General features: G+C 33.1%; 1 protein-coding gene across 1 annotated transcript in view; it reads left to right on the forward strand.

Moving 5' to 3' along the window:
• Positions 1-19,405, forward strand: part of PSMD14 (proteasome 26S subunit, non-ATPase 14) — a 94,108-nt gene that overhangs the window by 42,695 nt on the left and 32,008 nt on the right. The window contains exons 4-7 of the mRNA XM_037523417.2: positions 11,379-11,450; positions 11,666-11,785; positions 14,277-14,347; positions 15,296-15,446. Coding sequence (XP_037379314.1) covers positions 11,379-11,450; positions 11,666-11,785; positions 14,277-14,347; positions 15,296-15,446 — 414 coding nt within the window. The remainder of the gene's footprint in view (positions 1-11,378; positions 11,451-11,665; positions 11,786-14,276; positions 14,348-15,295; positions 15,447-19,405) is intronic.

A 19,405-nucleotide genomic window follows, 5' to 3' on the forward strand; every position in this document is an offset into this window, starting at 1 on the left:
TCAACAGTTCATTTGCAAAATCCACTGTTCTCATCTAACTTTCAGAAAATATGGGGAGACTTTGAGGAGTTCCCTGCTCCCAGTGGGCATCCTTACTGCTTTTGGATGAAAAACATCCCAGTTTTTTCTTTCCATAGGGAAGTGGCTCCAGGTGGCAGAAAATTGTAAGCAATGATAGGGAGCTAAGCTTATAGAATGAAAGTAGATTTGGGTACCTGAAGATGAGATGGTTTGTTGTGGAGGAAAGAACACATTGCTAGAAGTCAGAAATTTCATTTTAGTTCTGGTTATACTACTTTCTAGTCTTGCGATTGATGCCAGTGTGTATTTTGATTGCCTCTCTGACTACATCATAAGTTTCTTGAAACCCTCCTTTAGCTAGCTGGCTAAAGGGCTAGGCGTATGGTAAATACTTAAGTATATTAGAAGCCTGGAACTGATCTCTGCCTCATATTTGGGGAAAAAAATGATGTATTTTTCAAAGTCTTAAAAAGAAACTCCAGATTTTCCCTGGACCATGGAATAATTCAGAAAACTTTTGGTTAAACAGATCTTTTCACTCCATGATTTTTGTTAGATCCTTTAATAGTCTAATGTACAAATTTGGGGGCTAGGGTGGATATTTAGTATGTTCCAGTCTTACTGGACTAGAAACGAACTGTATGGATGGCATTTTCTTGAAACTTCCCAAAAGTGAATATTTAAAAAAATCTCTGTCACACAGCTGAATAACAGAGTAGCCAAAACTTGGTTATGTATTGAATATAAGGACTGAAGGAGAGAGGGAACAAGAATTTTGGAGGTTTTTAGTTTGAGGTTTTTAGTTTTTAATTAAAATTATAAATTGGAAAGGTTAATTTGTAGAAAAATGTAATGGGTTAGAGGTTTGAAGACATTAAATTTGAGATATTTCCCTTGGGAGACATATGATTGATAATGTTAGTAAGTTGGGGGTGGGGAAAGGGCTCTAAATAAGTCTGATTTGATCACTCCTCAAATGTGTATAACATTTTCACCAGTCACAGTGCTTACATTTTTATTTTAATAAATCCAGTTACAGAGAACTCATTAATTTCACTCTTTAGATAGCTTGAATCAGTAAGATTTTTCTTACACTGAATCCATGTTTAATCTCCCCATAGCTTTATCCATTGCCCTTAAGTCTATACACTGTGTAGTCTAAATCAGTGGTTCTAACACTTAGCAAACAATGTAATCACCTAGAGGACTTTCTAAGCACCCATTTTTTTCCTGGACTCTGCCCCAGAATTTCTGATTCAGTAGGAATATGCATTATGCATTTCTAATAAATTCCCAGGTGATGATGGTATGTCTGGTTTAGGGACTGCACTATAAGAACTATTAGTCTGAATTTGGTCTGAACTTGGTCTGATGTTTCATATGCGAGGGTAACTTTTTTATATCTTGAATCTTTTCTAAACTTTATCGAGATCTTAAGCACATTTCCTACATATCATAATCTTAAGTCATTCTCCCATTTTGGAAGGTCAGATTTTGAGTGAAGAACTTTCAGTAGTGGAATCTCTTACATACAGTCAAGAATTGGCCCCACGTCCCTGTATCCTTAAGTGCTCTAAGATATTTTGCACTGGTAACATTGACACCTGTGTGGTTTGTCTTTGGTCAATTCTGATTTACCTTCCTTTGTTATCATAGCCTCCAAGAAGGGAGTGAAATTTTTCTCCATTTGAGTATACTTGGCAGCTATGCTCTCTTCTTAGTTTTCTTTTTAAATCAGAGAAGGATTTCTTCAAGATTGTAAGTTAAAAATATTCAATATAGCAGCAGACTGGTAGACTTTTAACTTTAGGTAATGATGCTAATTAGAAAGCTCACAGAAAGGGGTTTTCAACAATATTTTTAAATTAGTGGTTATTATTTTGTACCTGGGTTTGTTTACATTATTTTCATTCATACAAACTTCTTTTTTTTTTTGAAATATGAATACTAGCTACCTTTATTATGTACAATACCAAATTATGTCTAAATTTTTATTTTTTTATTTTTTTTAAATAATAAATTTTATTTTTATATTCCCCATACAATTGCAACCCCCCCATTCTGACCCCAATCCCTCCCCTCCCGGCCCCCACCCCCCAAAAAGTGTCTCTGGTTCATAGTTTTTTGTTGATTTTGATTTTCACTTTCTTATATTCATTTTCCTGGTCCCTTATTTAAGTTTTCTAGATTCCTGCTATGAGTGAGACCATCCAGTATTTTTCTTTTTCTTTTTGGCTTATTTCGCTGAGCATGATCCCTTCCAGCGCCATCCATGTTGCTGCAAATTGCATGTGTTTATCTTTTTTGAATGTTGAGTAATATTCCATGGTATATATGTACCACATCTTCTTGATCCAGTCATCTATTTTAGGGCATTTGGGTTGTTTCCAAAGCTTAGCTATTGTAAATAGTGCTGCTATAAACATAGGGGTGCAGGTGTTCTTTGGAATTGATGTTTCTGTGTCCTTTGGGTAAATACCTAGGAGTGGAATTGCTGGATCATATGGAAGCTCTATGTTTAGTAGGTCCAGAAATCTCCACACAGCTCTCCATAGTGGTTGGACCAGTTTGCACTCCCACCAACAGTGCAGGAGAGTTCCTTTTTCTCCACACCCTCGCCAACATTTGTTGTTGCTAGTTTTTTTTAATATGTGCCATTCTCACTGGTGTGAGATGGTATCTCATGGTAGTTTTGATTTGCATTTCCCTGATTGCAAGTGATGTTGTCATTCATACAAACTTCTTTACTTCTTTACTTATAATTTTTAACAGTACATACAAAAGTAGGTCAAAAAGTTTGTACAGTTGTAAGATTCTTGATATATGTTATTAAGTTGCTTTTCTGATGGATTATACCAATTCACATTCCCACCAACAGTGCTGAGGGTATCCTTTTATGACATCCTTTCCAAAATTGGGTATTATAAAGTGTGTGTGATATTACAACATCAGCGTCTTACTATCTTAATTGGTATTTCTTAATTAAAGAAGTCCAAGTAGTGAGGCTGAACATTTTTCATATTTATCTTCAGTATTACGTCCTTAATTTGTGTTCTTTGCCTGTGTTCCCATTAAAATTTTGGTATTTTTAACTTACTTGTATATTGACTTTCTGTTATAAATGGGAAAACTTTTTTTCAGGTTTTTTTTTTCTTGTTAATTTTTTTACTTCAGTAATTTTAAATTATGTTGTGAGTTTTATATTGCTTTATTTGTTCAGTGGATTTATACTTGAATATTATTTCTCACCCAGATCAGAGATAAACATTTATATACATGTTTATATATAAAACTTCATGCCCATAATAAACAGTAACTCTCCATACCATTTAACTCAGCCCCTGGCAACCACCAAAACAAAAAACACCTCTTTGTCTTTATGATTTTGACCGCTCTAAGTACCTCATCATGTAAGTGGAATCATACAGCATATTTTTTTGTGGTTGGCTGCTTTCACTGAACATACAGTTCATTCATACTGTAGCATATTGCAAAATTTCCTCCTAATTTAAGGTTAAATAATATTCCTCTGTATGTATATTCCACATTTTGCTTATCCATTCATCCATTGCTGGACCCTTGGGTTGCTTCCACTACTTAGCTGTTGTGAATGTTGCTGCTGTGAACATTAGTGTACATATATCTCTTTGAGATCTTGCTTTCTTTGGGTAAATACTTAGAAGTGGAGTTGCCGTGTTATGTGGTCTTTTGTTTTGAGTTTTTTGAGGAACTGCCATATTGTTTTTCACATTGACTTTACCGTTTTATATTCCAGTCAGCAATGCACAAGGGTTTCACTTTCTCCATATCCTTATTATTTTCTGGGTTTTGTTTTGTTTGGCTTTTGTTATCGTAGCCGTCCTAATGGGCATAAGGTGATTATTGATTTTAGTGGGTTTTTTTTTCCCCAAGATTTATTTATGCATACAAGAGCTGGGGGTACAGGCCAGAGATGCTGGGGTTGAGCAGATTCGCCAGAGACAGAGTAGGGAACAACAGGCAGACTGACTGAAGTACACTGCTGAGGGAAGCAGCGGGCAAGCCAGGTCTGCTGCACCATGTAGGTTGCTCCCTGGCCATCCAGGAATTGAATTCATGCTGCAGAGGCTGTGGATTGCTTCATATTGTGGTGCTTAACCCCTTGCGCCACCAGGGAGGCCTTGATTTTAGTTTTGATTTATAATTCCCAAGTGATTAATGATGTTGAGCATATTTTCATGGGCTTGTTTTCCATTCATATATTGCTAGAGAAATTTCTGTTCAAGTCCTTTACCCATTTTTGAATCAGGGTGTTTGTGATTTGATTGTTGAATTTTAGGAATTCTCTAGATTTTCTGGGTATTATTTCCATAACAGATATGATTCACAAATATTATCTCCCATTCTGTGGATTTCTTTATGCTCTGTAGATAGTATCTTTTGATACTTAAATTTTTTTTAAGTTTCATGAAGTTGAATATGTCTATTTTTTGTTTGTAACCTGCATCTTTAGTGTTACATGCAAAAAATCATGGCCAGCTTTTGTCTTATGATATTTTATGAATTTTATTGTTTTAAGTCTTACCTGTATATCCATCTTCCATTTTGAATTAATTTTTGTAATTGTTGTTAGATGAAGGTCCAGCTTTAGTTTTTCTTTAAAAATGGATATCCAGTTTCTACAACACCAACTGTTGAAAAGACTTTGCTTTCCCCATTGAATTGTCTTAGTTTCCTTGTTAGGAATTATTAGACTGTATATGTGAGGGATTATTTCTAGACTATTCTATTCCATTGGTCTATGTGTCTCTTTATGCCAGTAGTACCTGTTTAGATTATTTAAGCTTTGTGCTGAGTTTTGAAATAAAGAGTGTGAATCTATAGTTTTGTTCTTTTTCATGATTATGCTGGGTATTTGGGGTCCCTTGAGATTCCGTATGAATTTTAGGATGAATTTCTATTTCTACAAAAATTATGATGGAATATTGATATAAATTGCATTGAATTTGTAGGTTGCTTTGTTTGTACTGACATTTTAACAATAGTAAGTCTTTCAGTTCAGAAACATGGGAAGTGTTTCCATTTATTTAGGTCTTTAATTGCTTGCAGTTGTGTGTTGTTATTTACAAAACTTTCATTTCCTTGGTTAATTTCTAAGTATTCTTTTTGATGCCATCGTAAATTGAATTGTTTTTGTAATTTCCTTTTCAGATTGTTCATTGTTCAAAATTTAACTCATTTATTGTGTTGAATTTGTACTCTACTGTTTTGCTGAATTGATTTTATTTTTAATAGTTTGGAATCTTTAAGGGTTTCTGTGTACAAGATCACATCACTGCAAACACAGACAACTTTATCTCTTTATTTCCCATTTGGATGCCTTTTATTTCTTTTTATTTGCCTTGTTACTGTGGAGGTGCTATGTTGCATTGAAGTGGTATACGCAGGTATCCTTGTCTTGTTTTTTGACCTTTATGTCTATTACTATTGAATATAATGTTCGTTGTGGGGCTTTTATATTTGACTTTTATTATGTTGAGGTGACTTTATTCTAGTTTAAGTTTGTTGAATGTATTTAATCCTAAGAGAAGTTGGCTTTTGTCTTTCTGCATCAATTGAAATGATCATGTGTAGTATATTACATCGATTGATTTTCATTTGTTGAGCCACCCTTGAATTCCAGGAATGAATTCCATTTGGTCATTATGTATAAATTCCTTTTAATATGCTGCTAAATTCACCTTAATATTTTGTTGATTTTTATGCCAGTATTCATAAGAGATTCTGGCTTATAGTTTCTTTGTCTAGTTTGGGTGTCAGAATAGTGCTGGCCTCATAGAACGAACTAGAAAGTGTTCCTGTCTCAATTATTTTTAGTTTATTTTTTAAACAATTTTTTATTGTAAATCAGTGTGTTGGTAATATAATGTAATATGGAGAAACAAATTTGGTTTTAAATGCTTCCAGTATTAAGACAAGTGAAAATAGACTATGTTTAATACTATGGTGATAACTTTGAAATCTAAATGAAAGAAACTATCTGAAATAATATAATTAATAGTCCATCTATTCTGAAGACATAGGTGACCTGCATTTATTAATATCACAGAAAAGGTTATAACAATTAGTTCCAAAAATAGCTTTGGAGCAACTGTTTTGCTAATAAACTCTTCCATGTTTTAAAGACATAGATAATTTACTATATATAATTAGATAATTTACTATATGTGTGTAAGCATTATTAGAATAGAAAGTGAGAGATTGCAAAATTTTTCCAATTCATTTTATAACCTAGTGATATGACAACCTAACAAATTTAACAGAAAAAGAAAGTATTCACCAAATCTCATTTTATAAACAGGGAAACAAAAATCCTAAATGTAAAATATTGTGAGTCAACTTGGACAGTTTATTCCAGAAGTACAAAGGTGACTGAATACTGGGAACGATAGTGATTAGTACATCATAGAAGAAAGACTTGGTGAGTGATATATTGTGGTTTCATTTACAAAAAGAATTATAGGTATGTCACCATACCAAATTGTTATTTGGTAGCAGCAAACACATGCATTCCCATTAAAAATGTATTTTGTGGGCCTCCCCGGTGGCGCAGCAGTTGAGCGCTGGGCTGCAAAGCTGCCTGCAGCCTCTGCAGCGCCGGTTCAATCCCCGGCCACCTGCAAGGGTCCCACATGGCGCACAGACCTCTCCTGCCGCACCCACTGCTCCCCTCAGCAGTGTACTTTGTTGGTCTGCCTGTTCTGCCCCCCACTCTGGTGAATTCTCTCACCCTCCTGTGCTTCTCACTGTACCCAGTGCTTGTATAAATCAATAAATAAATAAATAAATCTTTTAAAAATGTATTTTGTGTGGCTGTTAACAAGAGACTTAAATTCATTTATATATTTTCTTACCAATCTGTTGCTCTTACCTTAAATTGTTTGCTTATTTGCATTTTGCTTCCTTCATGGGTCCCTACCTTTTTTTTTTTAGTATTCTATTTGCTTTAATTCTCTGTTGATTGATAAGGCATGCATTCAGTTTTAGCATTCATGTTTTCATTTAAAAAAATTTTTAAGATTTTATTTATTTTTGCATAGAAGCACTGGGGTACAGACCAGAGGTGCAGTGGAGGGTGGTGAGAGGATTCATCAGGGACATAGTGGGGAGCAGGACAGGCAGATTTACCGAAACACACTGCTAGGAGGAATAGTGGGCAAAACAGGAGAGGTCTGCTGCGCAATGTGGGTTAGCTCCCTGGCCAGGCATTGAACTCAGGTTGTGGCGGTGATAGCTCTGAGATTTAACCCCTAGGCCACCAGGGAGGCCCCATTTCAAAATTATTTTAAAAGAAAACAAACAAAAAACTACTAATATCTGTTTCTATAGTAATCAAAATCAACACTTAAAACAGACCTCTTTCCCTCCTGTATGTATATTAGAGAATTTGGTAAACTTCATTTCCACTACCCTATCGAGTTACTTGTATAAAATCTATGGTTTTGAACCCTGGCCATTTATATTACTTTGCTCTATCTCTGTTTTTAATTGCATTCAGTGGTTGTAAAAAATTTTTTATGTATTCTATATATGCTTTTCCCTTTTTAAGGTTCTTTTTTTTTAAAGATTTATTTTATTTATTTATACATACAAGAACTGGGGTCTAGTCCAGAGATGCAGGGAGTGAGAAGATTCACTAGAGATAGAGTGGGGAGCAGAACAGGCAGAGCTCCTGAAATAAACTGCTGAGGGGAGCAGCAGGAGAGACAGATTTGCTGTGCCATGTGGGTTAGCTCCATGGCCCACGATCAATCCCACACTGCAGTAAATGGCAATAGCTTACCCTGCGCCACCAGGGAGGCCCTTTAAGGTTGTTTTTGATTAGTTCTGTTTTGGGATTAGTTGCTCAAGAAGTTCTTTCAAGGAAGAGGCATGCAAGCATATTTTCTCAGCCCTTTTATATTTAGTACTTTATTTGGGGATCTCCAACATTTTTGACTCACAAGGTTATTCTTTTAGAAATCTGAAAGATTGTTTTCTGCCATTTAATATTGCAGGGAAATTCAACAATTTTTCTGCAGGTGCTAGATTTTCCTACTTTGTATAGTTTTAGGAATTTTGCTATATAGGTGTAATGAAGATTTATCTAAGATTTTTCAAGGTATAATGCTTTCATCATTGACTTTTGCCAACAGTGATCCAAATGTAATTTTTTTCATTCAAGAATTTTTCATCTTTGTCTTGTTGACTTTTTTCCATTTCTTAATTTATCCTTTGAATAACTGTATTTCTTAGCTTATCTCTCCTTTTTCCATCCTTCATTATATTTCTAATAATTTCCATCTCTAACTTTTAACTCTGGCTTTTTTTAAAGGGTTTATTTTTGTTTATTTGTGCATACAAGAACTGGGCTACAGTCCAGAGGTGCCGTTGGGAGGGAGCCATGAGAGTATTCACCAGAGACAGAGTGGGGAACAGAACAGGAGGATATACTGAAATACACTGCTGAGGGGAGCAGCAGGTGAGACAGGAGAAGTCTGCTGTGCTATGTAGGTTAGCTCCCTGGCTGGGGATCGAACTTGTCCTGCAGTGGCTGGCAATAGCTTGATAGTGCTGACTTAACCTCTTGTGCAACCAGGGAGGCCCTTAACTCTGTTTGGAGATATCCAAAGTTTGTATTCTATATCACCGAGAGAAACTAATCATAATTTCTTCAATGTAATTAAGTTTAATTCTTATTTTTCACATTTTCTTCTTGACCTGTCCTCTAACTCTCAAAGATAAGAAACCTTGTATTTTACAATGCCAAGTAGTTTTTCTAAAATAGTGTTCATGATTACTGTTTTTAGATGACTTTTCTCTCTTTGAATCATTAGAATGCTTTTTCCCCAGAAATGTTTGCCAAAAGATAAGAGTTTGAAAATGTACATCGCCCCCCATTTTTATTGCTTTGGGGATAGTCAGATGATATTTTATCTATACCTCTACAGGTTCTTACATATCTCTCTTAGTTCAGTTTCCAGGCTGTTTTATGGAGATTTCTTCTTTTTCATTGCCTAGTTATGTAGTATTCTATACAGGTGAACATCCAGAATAATATATGTAGCTACAGATATTGTAGCTATAATGATAGCTACAAATATTCACTGCTGCTAGAGATTCTTAACATATGCCCCACAGACAGTGTTATACATGGGTTACTCTTTTTTTTCTAAGGATGCAGTTCACCACTGCAAACATTTTGTCTTCTAGTCAAGCTGTCTTTTGGGAAATTTAATCCCCAAATAGATCAAGAAAAAGAGTAGCAGTGGAGTGAGAATCTTTCTTTCTCCTTGCATATGGTTTGTTTTTTCATTTCTGTTAAATAGTCTTGTAATATCTCAATTTAATTGTTTCCTTTTTTCAACAGTACTTAATATGTGTTCTTATCATGTGTCAGGCACTTTGCTAGTGCCTGGATAATGTTTTTTAAAAAAGTGTTTCTTCCTTCATTGGTTGCAGAAAAAGATTCTGGATTGTGTCAGGAATACACTTTGGCATTCTGTGATGTTTTGTTTTCCTATTCTTTTTTTCCTTAATAAGTATTTTCTGGCCAGTTGAGAAGGGCTGTGTTATTTATTGAAGTTTAGATACCAGTTTAATTTTTTTCTCTGTATGAATTTTTAAAATTTCTATGGCTCCAGGAAATAATTTTAAGTGTTACTGGACCTCAAACTATTACTTCCCCCAGAACCTTTTATGACAGCTTAGTATTGTTCTTAACTTTTTGTCTTAAATGCTCTTAATTTTCTTAGATAACTAAAATCATATCAATAAAATTTTTATGTTTTATATGATAGCCTCAACAAATATTTTGACATGATAGTACTTTACCGTCAAGTTTTTGATTCTGAAAGAGATTCATTTCTATTTGAAAGGCAACCAGTAAAGCTGCATTAGGTCATAGTAGAGGAAGAACTTGTCAGTTTTTGACTTTATTATCTGGCATTTATTATTAAAAATAAAATTTGAGGGATGTGATTTTCTAACCACTTTGTGCATAAGAATATAAAAGGTAATATTTGTATGTGAGACATATTTAGAGAAAACTTATTGTAGAACCTTTTATACTTAATGTTTCCAATAAATATTTTAAACTCCTAAACAAAACCAAAGAGAATCACTGAATTTTGCCTATAGACAAGAAGAAACACAAAGTACATATAGACCTGTAAGTCTGAAATGTAGTGTAATTTTAGTAAGTAAACCCATAAAGTGAGATAGACTATTCACTTACAATTTGGGTAGCTAACGTGTTTGTTGTGTAATTTATAAGACATTGTTAAGGAAAGGTAACTAAGCAAAATGGAATCTGGCTGTTCTAAGTCACATCTCAGTTTCCCAGACTGGCCAGTATTAAAAAAGATTTTTAAGTACATTGGTTGGGGCAGAATTAACAATTATCAGGTAATAGGCATCCTGAGGGTAAAGACTATATATGTCACAGTCAAAGAAGTTTGTTACTTTTGACCTCTCCTGTCTCACTCGCTGCTCCCCATAGCAGTGTATTTCAGTAGATATGCCTGTTCTGCTCCCCACTCTGTCTCTGGTGAATCCTCTCACCACCCCACACCTCTGGCCTACACCCCATTTCTTCTGTGTGAAAATAAATAAATCTTTTTAAAGAAAGAAAAAGTTTGTTGCTTTTGATGAAGCAGATGGAATCCTTAGGGAAACAGTATCTTCTTAGTATGTAATAAGATTAATAATATACTTGTTTTAAAAGTAGTGGTCAGAATTTGGAAATAGTGTCATGTTAGCTATACCTACCATTGTTCACACCTGGGACAGTTGTGTTAAATTTGTTGTTGGGGGGAGGGGAACAACTTCATCAGGTGAAGTGCGAGTGTTTTTTCACAGCTCTTTTACCTAGGGATTAGAAGTCTTCTGCCCGCTCTCCCCCCCTTATACCTACATATCTACAAAGAGATCGCATAGCCCTAATCTACATGCAGTCTTTAGCTGAAATGAAGCTCAGAGAATTTGCTGTTTGTGTTGATCCTTTAATCTAGCTGGTCAAAAAGCATTTGACATTCACACCGAGGTAAGAAACATGGCTACTTGGTGCTTTAGAGTTATGTGGTAGCCCGAGTAGGATAGCATTGCTGAAAAACTTAAACTTTATGTCCCCTGAATACTTGCCTGAGTACTGAGTTTGTTTTTTTCCTACAGGTTTGATATTTGCATATTTTTTAATTATCTGTATTGTATGGAATAAAAGGATACTTGACAAGTTCTCCCCAAAACATTTTTGAAACAATCAATTTATATAGCATGTAATGTTAACGTTAAGCTTATAAATTCTGGGCACATATAATAGTCAGTTTGCTTGTTTCTAGGGACCACCTACAGATGCTCCTGCAGTGGATACAGCAGAACAAGTCTATATCTCTTCCCTGGCACTGTTAAAAGTAAGTATTGAATGGTGTTACTTGCTTTAGGGAATTCTGTTGCTTTCTCTCTCTGTCTTTTACTTAGGTATATTTGTTACCTTAATCCTCTCAAACATGAGCAGTTGTTGCTGGTACATTATAAAATAGTGTTTTATTTCTACTGAAACAAAACTAAATAAAAAGAAGAACCAAACATCTCAGAGTCTTGTGTCCACATATTTTCCTCTTCCCAGATGTTAAAACATGGACGTGCTGGAGTTCCAATGGAAGTTATGGGTCTGATGCTTGGAGAATTTGTTGATGATTACACTGTCAGAGTGATTGATGTGTTTGCTATGCCACAGTCAGGAACAGTGAGTAATTTTTTGATTGTTTGCTGCAAGTAAATGTGTTTTTTCTTTTCCTATGCAAAATAATTTTCATCATATTAAATTTTCACTTTCTTATTGAAAAATATCATAAGATTAATTATAGAAATTTTTAGACTATATTTAATCAAAACCATTTATTCTTTTAGTGTATCATGAATTCTTTATAGGTCCACAAACTTGTGTGAATCGTACTAACATTAAATCCCTTTACTCAGATCTTCAACTTTAGTTAGTATGGCTCATTGGATTTATAAGTTAGTTAGCCTAATATTTGTTTCATTAGTTTGAACACTTGTTTCAAAAGATTTCAGAGACTCTCTTAACGAGACTTAAAATTCATGTGCATTGTCTAGCCTCATGTTTTGTTCTGTTTTTGAAATATGCCCCCTTTTAAAATGTTATGTAGTGTTATGTATGTGGTCATATATGACATTTGCTTTCCTTGTTCAAAATGTTAAGTCTAAAAATGAAAAAAAACTATGGCAAACTTTAGTTCTTATTGCCCAGGTATGGCAATTTGCTTTATAGGAAAAAGCATACTCTAAATAGTTCTTGAAAATCATCCATCTACTCTACCTGTTTAGAAGGCATTGTTTTTTCTGAAGCACAAATTGTGTGTGTGTGTGTGTGTGTAATGTATTGCATTGCATTTGTGTAGCTAGCTTTGTTCTAAGATTTAAAGAAAATGACCAAAAAATAATAACCATTCTCTTAACCTTCTAAAAAAAGAACACACATATCGTTTTCATCTGTTTGCTTGAAAAGTATCTGTATTTTTCTGATGGATTTTTTTTTACTAATATGCAACATTTATTGTTCTTTTAAAATATTTGGATTAAGGAAATTATTGTCATAGTTTTGAGCTATTTGTTTGATAAGCTATTTGTTTTGCTTGATGTTGCTTCTTATAAGTATACTTTGATAAGATAGATATTGGAGAAAAACTATATTTTAAATACTGCAAAATATGTGACTGTGCATTTTAAATAGAGTAGTTGGTACAGAATGCAATGCATTTATAAATAATCCAAAATGTAGAACAAAATGCAAATTTTCTACAAATAAATCTATGTCTTGAGGTAAACCAGTTTGGATCTGCTGATTTTGCCCACCTGGACATCCATTATTTTTATTTTTTACATTTGGACATAGAAAAAACATGCTATATTTTAACTAAATGTTTGTTAGATTTAAATCTTAGACTATTAGTACTCGTATCAGTGTTTTCAAGCTCAAAATGAATAAAACACATAAATAAAACTGTTAATTTTATTACATGAGGTCCTTTAGCTATCCATTGTAAGAAATTGTCCTTAAACTTTAATATCATGATTTCCATGTAAAATGCTTGTTTGACAATATAAGATTGTGATCCACATCTTTATTCTTTGTAGCAGAATTGAAAGTTTCTTGTGGCCCAAGAGTTAGCATACTTTTTCTGTAAAGGCATATGTTTCTGTCTCCTTTTTTTTTTTTTACAATTCTTTAAAAATGTGAAAAAACCACTCTTAGCCTGTCAGTAGCAGATTGCATACCCCTATTCTTGAGGATGCACTCTCAATTAGAATTCAAAATAATGTTTGTTTTGATGAGAAGGAAGTACTTATGTTAACTGGTTTGTTTAAGTAGATTTGACTTAAATTCCTGATGTTAGAAGAAAGCTTGTAGGAGCTATAATGGCTAGAGATATATTATGAACACTTTTACATTCTAACATATTCTAAAATCTTTTTATTAAACTATCAAAATTATCATTTTTTAAAGGACTTGATTAATCATTGTCTCCAGTGATGAATTTTTTCTATATATGAGATAATATTCAAAAGTATATATTTCCTTCTAATGTACCAAGTAGTCCTTTCTGAAGCATTGAACTTCCTCCCCCATCAGCCCAAAAAACAAAACCAATCAAATGAACTAATAAATTATTTTCCTTCTTTGAAGTGTTAACATTAATGGGGAAAATAAGACCTTGAGGCTGTTGATTATAATAGCAGAATAGTTGTAGAACTGTGGAAAAGATGGAAAAGAAATAGCACTTATCAGTTATCAGAAGATGGCGTTAGGAAGTATACTTGATTAGATAGGTCTTGCCAAAACACAGTTGATTCAGTTATTTGGTATTTCTTGGGATAGGGTAGGGTGGCATGTGTATGTGTGCGCGCACAGTCATGGTTATAAACTTAAAGGATCTTGAAAATTGTCTTAACTCATTAGCTAATAGCAGTTGGGTGCTTTTCAAATTTAGAAGCATTGTTGCTGTATGGTTTATTAATTGAATGACCTATGTGGGTGTCAGGTATGGGTGTCACAAAATCTGTAAAATTATTTTGTACTCCTAAGTAATACATACAGGTCTTGGGGGGTATTTTTTGTTCTTTAGCATAGTAATATAAAGTTCTTTTCATAGTTATAAGCAAATTTTTTATATAAAAATGTATTATAAAGAAATTATTTTTCTTTCTCTAACTAGGGTGTCAGTGTAGAGGCAGTTGATCCAGTGTTTCAAGCCAAAATGTTGGATATGCTGAAGCAGACAGGAAGGTAAGTATTGTAAATGATCATAGAAAAGAATAATGGGACATATCTTTAGAAATGTATCTCAAAAGTATGGAAGTTTGGGTATTATTCCTTGGAGGGGGGCTAATTTGAAAATATTAATATTAGTGCAGTGCATAATCTAGTATCTCTTCCCTCTAGATTCCAAGTAATCTGCCAATCGGAAAATTGTCTCCTATTTGGGCTATAGCTTCCCATGTTTATCACATGGAGTTACTGTCCAGTCACTTATAATTGTAAGAGCTTGTATATTTCATGTTATTCGAGAGTTGTGACTGAATAAGTTTCTGAATATTTAGATATGTTTGTAGGCATATGATTTGTAAAGACAGGAAAAGTACAATCCCAATATTCTTCAAATTTTCTCCCAGATTAAATCTCTCTGTAGTTGTCATTCTCTTGCTCAAATTCTTCTACTGTGGAAAAAACTTCAAAATTAATGTTAGCAAAAGGCTCAGCAGCTGAGCAGAACAGTGCAAATTGGTTTTTGACTGAGTTCCTAGTTCTACTGCTGGTTTAATTGATATTTAATCCTTTCACAACAGTGGATCCTGGTGTCCATTGTTAAAAATGTACTCTGCCTGGAAAATCCAACTCCCAGAGCTAAGGAGTTAAAGAGTAGATATTTACTTGAATGCTGAAAGGGTAAAAACTGGCTCTGAGAAAGTGTGGTAACAAGGTGAAAAACTGAAAGCCTTATCTACCACTGTTAATGTGCATCTCTTAATGATAGCACTCCTTTGTCACACTTATTCATTTCCATGTTTTCTGGATAATATGGTGTATGATTTCAGTGTTTCTAATGGTGCTTTTTCACACCTGTGTGTTTTTCATCTCTTCTTAATTTATACCCTGTTAGTGTGTTGTTTCTTTTCATATCATAAATGTATTACTTGTTCTGTACTGAACCGCCAAATGCCCTCTTTGTTTCAGGCCTGAGATGGTTGTTGGTTGGTATCACAGTCACCCTGGCTTTGGTTGTTGGCTTTCTGGTGTGGATATCAACACTCAGCAGAGCTTTGAAGCCTTGTCGGAGAGAGCTGTGGCAGTGGTTGTGGATCCCATTCAGAGTGTAAAGGGAAAGGTAGAGTCTATCTTTATTAGCATCTACTGCCACATTCTGTTGACAGACACATTAAATAAAAATCTATTTTGTTTAAAGCAGGATCCTTAATTACACACACAAAAAAAACACCTATCTGTTTACTTACCAAAACAAAAATAAGAAACAAACAAAAACTACACAAGTGTATTTTGGTATTATTAGCAATTTAATTATTTAGAAATTTGCTTCTCCCTTAATTAGCTTTTGTCTAATCATAAATGTTTATCTTTAATTTTTAAAAATTTCATAGGTTTAGTAATGGTAAACAATACTAAAAGCTTGCTATGTACATTATATTAATATTGTAATTAATAGTGATCTACCTTTATTTTAAAATGGATTGGCATTGCATTTTAAAAATCGCTGTTTGAAGAGCGCTGTTTTACAAGCAGTGTGCAGGACATATTCTGGAGTTGTATGTTTCAAATATTTTAGACAATGAAAACTTGCCCCAAAGACTTGTCTCAACCATTCCTGTGTTTTGGAGGGAGGACGCAGATGAATGATTAAATATGCTAAATGATTCTGAAAAGAGATTAACTTGCAAAGCATATTGGGTTATAGTTGTTCTTTGTTGAAATCTCTTTTGTTCTTGTTTAGTTCTTTTTTTTTTTTTTTCTCCTGTTCGTTCGTTCTTTCTTTCTTTTTTTTTTCATTTCTTTCTTTCTAGCCCCATATGCCATTTTCCTATTTCCTGCCTCATGACAGCAGGGAGCAGCTCTATTATCACCTTCACAGAGCTGTCTGCAAATGTGAGAGGCAATTCGATTTTGCTCAACCACAGGGAGAGTGGATTAGAAAAACTACAGAACATACAGAAATTGGCTAGGTGGTTACTGCTTTAAAATACTGCTGAGGTGTCTTGTTTGAGCATGTACTTCCATTGTAGTGTAGAATAATTGTTAAAATAAAATCACAATACATTTATAGAATCCTTTTTATGCAGCTTTTACAAATAATTTTTAGAGCACTTAAAAATAAATATTAGCTGGCTGTCTATGAGACCTGGAGTTTGATAGTATTGCAGATTATATTTACATCTGCTCACCAGCTTAAACAAACTAAATATGGCTGTTAAAACATGGAATTTTTATCTGTCATGAATTTGAAGTTGAATATTGTCTGACATCATATTATGATAAATAAAAATTGAGGTCTTCTCTAAATCATGATCTAATTAGATGTGATTTAGCTTTTCAGAAGCAGAAACTATCCACAAAAACAATAATAATAGAAACTAATGTACTAGGGATTTCAGAGCTGATAACATATGATTCTTGCTATATACCTATGTTTCACTTCATTTACTTTCCTTTTTAGTAAATGTATTGTTATTTAACTGATATAAATAGAAATTGAATTTTCTTTATTTTTCTTAGTTTTATGAATCAAAGTACAGCATAATACTTTGTTATATTTAATTCTCTGATAATTAAGTTACCTTTATAGTTACTCATAAGTAACTAAGTAATAATTATTATTTTGGAAATATAACAGAATTGTCAGTAAAGCCTCCCACTACAGTATTTAAAATGAACACTAAGCTTAATTTTAAATAAAATTGGAATTCTATTTTGTACCATTAGTGTCACTTTTTATAATAACTTGATTCATATGATGGTAGCCACTTTGAAACGAGAAACATAAACTTAAATTCAATGAAAGATGGCATTCTCAAAGGGATGTAAATTAATTTATTTTATTTTTGGCTATCTTATTTGTAGTATTTCAAATGGCAGTGTTAGTTTCTAAACCTATGTAAGTATTATAGGACATTGGAATTTGCATTGTTTATTTCTAAATAATCATAATCAAAAGAATGTATTTCATTAAAATACTCTTATCACATGACTGTTATATGGTAAAATATAGTATTAAATTATATCTAAAAGTACTTTGTGAAATCACGTTTCACTGGTCTAGTTTTACATGTCATGAAAAAATATTTACCATTGCTAATGATTTTCAACCCTTGTTTATACCTAACATGTAGATTCGTATAATTATATCACCTGAAAGAAGCATCCAGTTCTTTATCAATAATACAATAATAAACAGTTCTCTGTCTCAAGACCTCATAAAACTATGAACCAAATTACATACTGGTAAATCTATGACCAGAGTGTCTTAGGTAAATCATTAAACTCTTAAGAATATAAATGTATTTTAAAAAAATGGATAATAATGGATTTTTCCTCCCCCTTCCCTGCATGTGATTTATCAAAGCTGTCAAAATATTTTCAAAGGCAATGATTAGATCGAGTTAAGGTTATAATCAATTTGTAAGTAATTTAAGATGGATCTCTATACTTACTATCATTTTCCTATACGTTTCCATTTTTATAAATGCCAGTGTTATCTTTATGTTTTTGAATGATTGGTTAAGCTTGGATTCTTTTAATCTCAATTCATTCATAAGTTTGACTTCCTATTATAGTGACTTGATTGCATCTTTATAGAATTACTCCTCTGTGCCAGGTATTGTAATAATCATTTCAGCTTATCTCATTCTTTTCAGTAATTTTGGACATAGTAATTCTGGACAATTTATCAATGAAAGATTAAGAAAATTAAGGTCAAATCAGCTTACCATCAGTAAGGTGCAGAACCAGGATACAAATCTACATCTATAAAGTCTCAGAGTTCCATCTGTAACATTTTAGAGCAAAATCTTTCTTACTGGTTCTTTAATACTAGATAATTATGAATAATCTAATTAGAGTAATTCAGAAATAGAAAATGAGTGCTCGAGATTATTGCAGGGCCTCATCTTAATTATAGATGTGTCACTCCCTTCAATATAAGTTAGGGGAAAGAAGTATATACATTTTCTCTCTATTTTCCATACTAGGTATTATAGTAGGTAGGTATTATACATTGATTTTTCTCTTCAGGTTTCATACTATTAATTTTAAAAAACAGTTTAGACAAATTCATCCCTGTCAGCTTTTGTCACCCTCCTAGAATCAAACATTGAGTGAACATAAATAATAATGTATGCAATATGATACAGAATCCCATTCTGTATATTATATAATGTTTTTAAATGATAACATTCATAATTTAAATGAGTGTGATTGTAGAAATTACTGGTAAGCTCTGTTCTAATCAATGAAGTGGTTTTTAGGATTTTGTTTCAGTTTATTTGTAAAACAGTCATATTCACATACTGTAAACTTTAGTTCTCAAGTGGCACAGTGGCAGTCTCTTCTATAATGTTTTGTTATCTTGTATTTTCAGTCCACAACTTGACTTGATCCAGCAGCAATTTTAGAAGTTAATTCAACTTGTAATACCACTTTGTGCAAAGTCATAAAACTAGTATGTAACTATTACTGCTTTTGAGAACATTTTTTTAAATCAAGATTCTTGTTGGTAAAGTATTCAGATGATGTCCTGCTAACTCCTAAAAACCCTTGTGTCCTCTGTTTTGAAAACATAAATATATGATAATTATCAGTTAGTGCAAGTAAATCTTCATACCAGCTTGTTTTCTTGAAAGATTTTTATTTAATCTGATCGAAATACTCAATGGACTTTTAAAAATGTTTTTAATAATTTTGATGTTTCGGTAGTTGCAGATCAACTCATTGCATGTACTAAATACACCTGATTTGCCTGTTTTCCAGGAAAGTTTTAATGATTCTGGAATAGAAAATAAATTAAAAATGGTCCTTGTTTCTTTGTGAAGATAAATCATACACGTTTAGTGATACTAATGAGCAAGATAACATTTTTTCTGATTACATGCTGATAATTTTATAGTGCATACTGTGATACAATGCAAATTTGACTGATAATGTCTTATTCCTATAACTATTTAACTTGCTTGCTAGAGAGACAATTCAAGAAATCCTTATTCAGAAACTTGTATGTTTCAGTATGCAATAAAGTATTACTTGTATAGCAAACATAGTAAATATAAATTAAATTAGAAG

Source organism: Talpa occidentalis, unplaced genomic scaffold (assembly GCF_014898055.3).
Source record: "Talpa occidentalis isolate TD23 unplaced genomic scaffold, MPIMG_talOcc4v2.1 talOcc4.3, whole genome shotgun sequence".
NCBI lineage: Eukaryota > Metazoa > Chordata > Mammalia > Eulipotyphla > Talpidae > Talpa > Talpa occidentalis.